Consider the following 5,820-nt stretch of genomic DNA (forward strand, 5'->3'; position numbering starts at 1 on the left):
GAAATGGGAACAAATATACGATGGAAACATTTCAAGATTCATTGTTTCGTATTTCAATGTAGGTTATGCCTTTTCCTTTGGTACATGACAGTAGGCCCCTTTTTCTTTTGGTCTATCATGTTAGCTCCTTTTCATTTCGATAGAAACAAATATTTGCGGCGAAAATTTTGACTCAATGATAGATTTCTTATACGACATTTCAATAATTAAAACTTCAAAATTGTGACTTATATATATTTATTAAAATTTTAAAATTGGAAGAATAGGGTTATATGATTAGATAAAGGGATTTTTTTTTTCTTTTGGTATTGATCAATTCACATAAACCCTAAAAGAAACAATCCCCAACTCTTTACACAAAGACATTGAGTCTAGAATTCTTTGCATATAGGGATAAGAAATACTGGTATCAGTAGATTAGCTGGTCGAAACTTCATTGAGATATGGGTTTGAATCAAAGCCCAAAATCTCAGCCCAACCAGATTTGAGTGTTAGCAAACATGGCCCAAAAGTAGTTGTCCTTGCCATATATGTGTATATAGGCTAGAGCATTGAACTGATATTGGGCCCATTTTACCTGTTGCGAGTGTCCAACTGACACAACCCAACATGATGCTTTTTGTATATATTTTAAATATCTGATATACATTTTTTATTTAATTTAAGTAAATTAATATTCATGAAAATATCAAGGAGCTTTTATATATATATATATATATATATATATATGTATATCTATATGCTAGAAAGTCAAATGCTATATACTTGGTAGGAGAGAAAAATGACAATATTAAAAGAACTAAGCACTTTCAACCAAATTCTATATTAAAATTAATTCTCATAGTATCTTAAAAAATTTTTAAACTATTCAAAAAAATTCAAATAAATTTTTATTCTTTCATTGTTTTCAATCAAATTTTTATAATTTTATTTTGAACTAAATAAGCACTTAGAACTAATCATTAATTAATTGTTGTTAATTAAATTATCATTTATTATTATATGCGATATGATGTTGATATGGCATACTAACATATTACAATAGATGATGACTACAACAAATTTGACTTAAGATAGCATATTTTTAAAATGTGCTACTAAAAATATTTTTAATAATAATTTTTTTATACTTTTTAGAACATTTTTATAGATATAACTTCACTATAGAAATTTTTAGATACATTAAGAATAAAATGTAACCATAGAACTTGCATAAATTAGCAAAAGCAGCACTTTTTCATTTTACACTAAATGTGAAGAAAGTGAAGTTAAAAGTTTAATGAACTACATTTTTGAAGATTTCGCTATACAAACAAAAATCACTTAAAGAAGTGTTATTAAAACTCAATTTTGTTGTAGTATGACCTGACATGTTAACATAATCATGTGAATTTTTTATTTTTATAAAATAAAAAATGATATTTTGATTAATAACAATTAATCAACCATTAATTATAAAAGTTTATTTGATTCAAAATAAAATTATAAAAATTTGATTAAACTTAATAATAAATAAATAAATATTTATTTTTTTAAATAATTCAAAAAAAATTTCAAATATTATGTCAAATTCATTTTATTATTTATTATTTATTTTATAATAGTTAAATAAAATGGCTTTCATTATTTTTTTAATTTTATGTTTTCCATTTCGTAAATGGTAAATAAAAACAAAGGAAAAAAATATCAGAAGAACTAGTATGGTCCAGGAAAAAGCAGATTTGTTTGATTATCTCATCATCATCATCATCATCATTATTGTAAATTATGATTTAAAAAAAAACCCTAGTCATAGTTGAGGACTAGTAGCTAGCTGATCAATCTCGAGTATGAATGAAGTGAAGTTACTGATTTTCAGTTGTACTTGCAGGATAATGCTCAGATCAGATCTTGGGACCATTTATGATGCTCAGATCAGACCTTGGGACCATTTTTTTCTTGCAGTTTCATGAATGTTCTCCATTAAGAGCTTGTCTCCTTCGTTGAAAGAATTGATAAAATAAATAAAGAACCGATGCCCCCTCTGAGCACCCGATGATATATCGATGCATTTCAACACTTCCAAGGTGGATAATGAGGAGAATATCCGTTGGATTTTGAAGCCATTATTGTCCACCCAGGTTAATTAAAGAAGATGTACGTACTTATGGAAGGTACTGTGTAAGTTGTATGGTTGATAGTTCTGGAAATATTGTCGTGCTTCCGAAGCAATTGCAGAAGGTATAGATATCATTAAAAACAATAGAAACAGAAGGTTAAATTAAGAGAATGTAGAATTGGTTGGAAAATTAATATCCAGGGTTGAATTAAGATGTATTACAAGTATTCTATTCTAGCAAGACTTGGCATAAGTTAATCTTCATCCAACATTTACCAATATCCCTTATCCTCTTCTCTATTCCAACTTCTGAAGAGCCTCATGAGTTCTCATATATATTAATAATAGTGTTAGGATTTGTTTGATTTCAACATATATTCAATTATTCATATGAAAAATGTTAATTAACCTTATATTGATGAGTGTATTATCCACCATGGAAATACTAATGAACCTTATATTAGGTTTATTTTTTATTAATGAAATCTTATATTATAATACAAGTACCCTTTTTAGTGTGTTTACTCTCCTCTTAATTAAAAAGACAAAAGCAAATGCTTGTGTTGATGAGTATAATCCCCCCATGGAAGTGTCCTTATACTCCTTTAAATCAAGATTAGGTTCTTACGGGATTAGCTATGGATTATGCTTATTTTCTCTTAGCATGATTTTTTCATTTGCGGTTTGTACGAATCTGTTTTGATTGTGCGGGTTATGAGTGTGTTTCCTTTACCTCTCGGTACAAAAAGAGAATCTTACTTGTGCAAGCCCTGCAGGGTTGTACGATTGACAGCATATATATGAAAAGGAAAACTTGAAAATTTTCAGTCCAGATAATTAATTGCAGTTTCTTGTTGGTTTGCTTAACTGATCAACGGAGGAACTTGGAGATATGAGCCACTGGGTAGTCCTTGCTAAACGTGCATCTCCATAAGAGGACGAGATACTCTTTCTATGCTCAACATTTCTGTGGCAAGTCTAAACACATAGGGTGTAGAGGAAACTTTGTCAACTAAATGCTTTTAGATTTTAAGCTTCTTTTATAATTCGAATACTGATAATTGTCACAGTTAACATTGGGAATGGCAGACTTCATTAGATCAAAGGGAATAACAAGTAAAACGAAACAAAACACAGATTATTTATCGTTGTACACCCAGATATAAGCCGGAAAGAGGAACTTTAATGTCACTAGGTTTTAGACCAGGGATTATCTATGAGGAGAAGTAATAAAAATGGATGATGGATCTTAATTAGATGCTTCCATTGCTGTACTTGCAACTTAAGTAGGTTCCCATTTAGGCTTTTGTAGGTTACTTTACTAAATTTGCAGAGAAATTACCTTTTTCAGACTTAATAAGTTCTCCGAAATATGTAGTAAACTATCTAATAATTAGATTGTTTGATTATTCACAAATTATTTATTATGTCATATCATTTGTGAACAATAATCAAATAATGAAAGTTTCGAAGAAAATAGCATTAATTATTTGTAATTTTTCTTACAAATGGATTTGCTCTCTTGGATGTAACTGTAAATTGGACGGGTGTGGGGCAATCCATGATTTATTGCCATTTATCTTAGACTAAAATGTTTGCAGGACCCACAAAATAAGTTGGAAAAGCTGGGTGGAACATTCTGCAGTAACGGAGTAGCAGGGATTATGCAGATTATCATGGAATAGAGTTGCCTAATGATCTAATGAAAGAGAAGATAAAAAGCCAGGATACCCACTAACCCTCAACGTGGGGCTTTCTTCAATTCTTTATCGCTGATGTTAAAAGCCAACTTGAAAGTATTATTATGCCTAATGAACCTAACATTGAATTTGTTCATATTAAGTCTGTTTCTTTATGGGATTTCATTTCAATTGACTCATTAATTGTTTTTGGTTGAAAGGTAAGTCCGAACAAAGAAATGGCTGCCAATGTTTGAGTGCCAATGTGAACCACAAAGGTCAACCCCTCTTTCCCCTTTCATCTTTCATCTTTTTGTTTTTCCTTTGGCACGTCCTCTCTCTCTCTCTTTCTCTTTCTCAGGCCTTGGTTTTCTGTTGCAACTGCTGCTTTTAACTTCCTCAACTTCCCTTGGCCCACTCGGCCACACCAAGATTCTACATTATGGGTTCCCTTTTCTGTATTATTTTATAATCTTTTCCTTCTTTTTTTTCCCTTTTATAAATCCCTCATTATTAAGACCTTCTCGACTTCTTTCTTCCAAAAGGAAATCTAGTCTCTCTTTTCTCTTTGGGTGATAGAATTTTGGTTTCCTTTCTTGTTAGATTGATGGAGGATTACTCTATAAATTCATCTTTACACAAATCTGTTGCTTCCAAAGGAACAACAGGTGAGGAAGAGAGTGGCTGGACTGCTTACTTTGAAGATTTCTCAAACAATGATCAGCAACATAGTTACTGTTCTAGTTTTAGTCGTAGCTCTTCCTTGATCTCCGATGCTGCAACAACCGGCGCTGCATGGAAAACATCCCACAATAACCATCATGTTTTTGCCTGCTCTTTGTCCTGTGCCGACAGCTCCCCGAAGATTCTTCCCAAGAAATTACGTTTTAAGAAAACACGAACCAAAGAAATTTGTCATGAGGATGATTCCTTGGAGGATACTGCTAGTTCTCCTGTCAATAGTCCCAAGGTAAAATACCAAGACTTATTTCTTTCTTTGAATCTTCTTCTCAATTTGATTGGCTTTCTTTCTTTTGTTTATTTTTTGCAATTCTTAATAGGTTAGTAATTTGATGAAATCGAATGATATGAATCTCAGAAAGAGAGAAGATCAAATCCATAGTTCTCTGGTAAACTCGATCATTCTTAGATGATGCTGATAATAGATACTTATTATATTGAACTGGTTCTTTTGTTTGAAGGTTGACCTAAAAGAGTTGAATTAACATGGCTGCTTGGTGATTTTATTATAGGGGAAGGAAACTACTTCAGAGAATTATTCAGAGATACAGAATGAAGAAGAAAGCAAAACGAATTTTGATCATGGGAAGAACGATTTTACAGAGTTAAAGAAAAGAGGGCTGTGTTTAGTTCCTTTGTCCACGTTAGTTAACTATCTTGGTTGATACTCAACATTATATTATTAATCTCTCTCTCTTCTCTTCTTCCACCAACTCCCTCTCTCTCATGTTCTTCCAAGTAGCTAGCAAGTACCTGTCAGATCATTGTATAAAGAAAAAGTTTCTGTCAATATGTATATGTTTGATTATAGTGTGAGCAGCATCCTATCTTTCTCTTCATCATCACTATATTTTACCATGAAGTCTTGATCCATATTTGTATATTCACATGAGAAAGTAAGAAAAAAAATTCCTCAGTCAAGCATGTGAATCTCATTTTCGTTTATTAGCAACAGGTATTTCCTTTAATGGGTAGGTAATAACAAGTGTGAATCTTCATAAAGAAGGAGTGACCTAAATAACAAGTGGGATAGTCGTATGTCCAAATTCTGGGTCCAACCTAAAACCTGGATGTATAAATTGTCTTAAAGCATGTCTGCAGAAATTGCAGGAAATTAGTTTGCTGCATGTGATCTATGAAATGGAAGCTTACTTGCAAGTCATTCTACTCAATCTGTATTTTCTCCAAAAATCATGCACAATATTCCAATAATTGTCTACAAAAGCAATAAAAAGAATCCACCCTGACATTAACCCTAAGTCAAAAAGGGGATTCAAACTATAATTGAAGACCACCATGGAT

At 31.5% G+C, this 5,820-nt stretch overlaps 1 protein-coding gene across 2 annotated transcripts; it reads left to right on the forward strand.

The window, feature by feature from the left end:
• The first annotated feature begins 4,139 nt into the window (after positions 1-4,139).
• On the forward strand, positions 4,140-5,332 carry LOC110423413 (vascular-related unknown protein 1). Of its 2 annotated transcripts, XM_089784708.1 has the most exons (3): positions 4,146-4,747; positions 4,839-4,907; positions 5,031-5,332. In XM_089784708.1, the coding sequence occupies exons 1-3, from the start codon at positions 4,385-4,387 to the stop codon at positions 5,181-5,183; spliced, it is 585 nt and encodes a 194-aa protein (XP_089640834.1). In that variant the 5' UTR covers positions 4,146-4,384; the 3' UTR covers positions 5,184-5,332. The 2 variants fall into 2 exon arrangements, with proteins under 2 accessions (XP_089640835.1, XP_089640834.1); XM_089784709.1 differs by lacking the exon at positions 4,839-4,907 and having other exon boundaries at positions 4,140-4,747.
• The last annotated feature ends 488 nt before the right edge of the window (positions 5,333-5,820 follow it).

The sequence above is a fragment of the Theobroma umbraticum genome, unplaced genomic scaffold (assembly GCF_002168275.2).
Source record: "Theobroma umbraticum cultivar Fairchild unplaced genomic scaffold, ASM216827v3 scaffold_20.0, whole genome shotgun sequence".
NCBI lineage: Eukaryota > Viridiplantae > Streptophyta > Magnoliopsida > Malvales > Malvaceae > Theobroma > Theobroma umbraticum.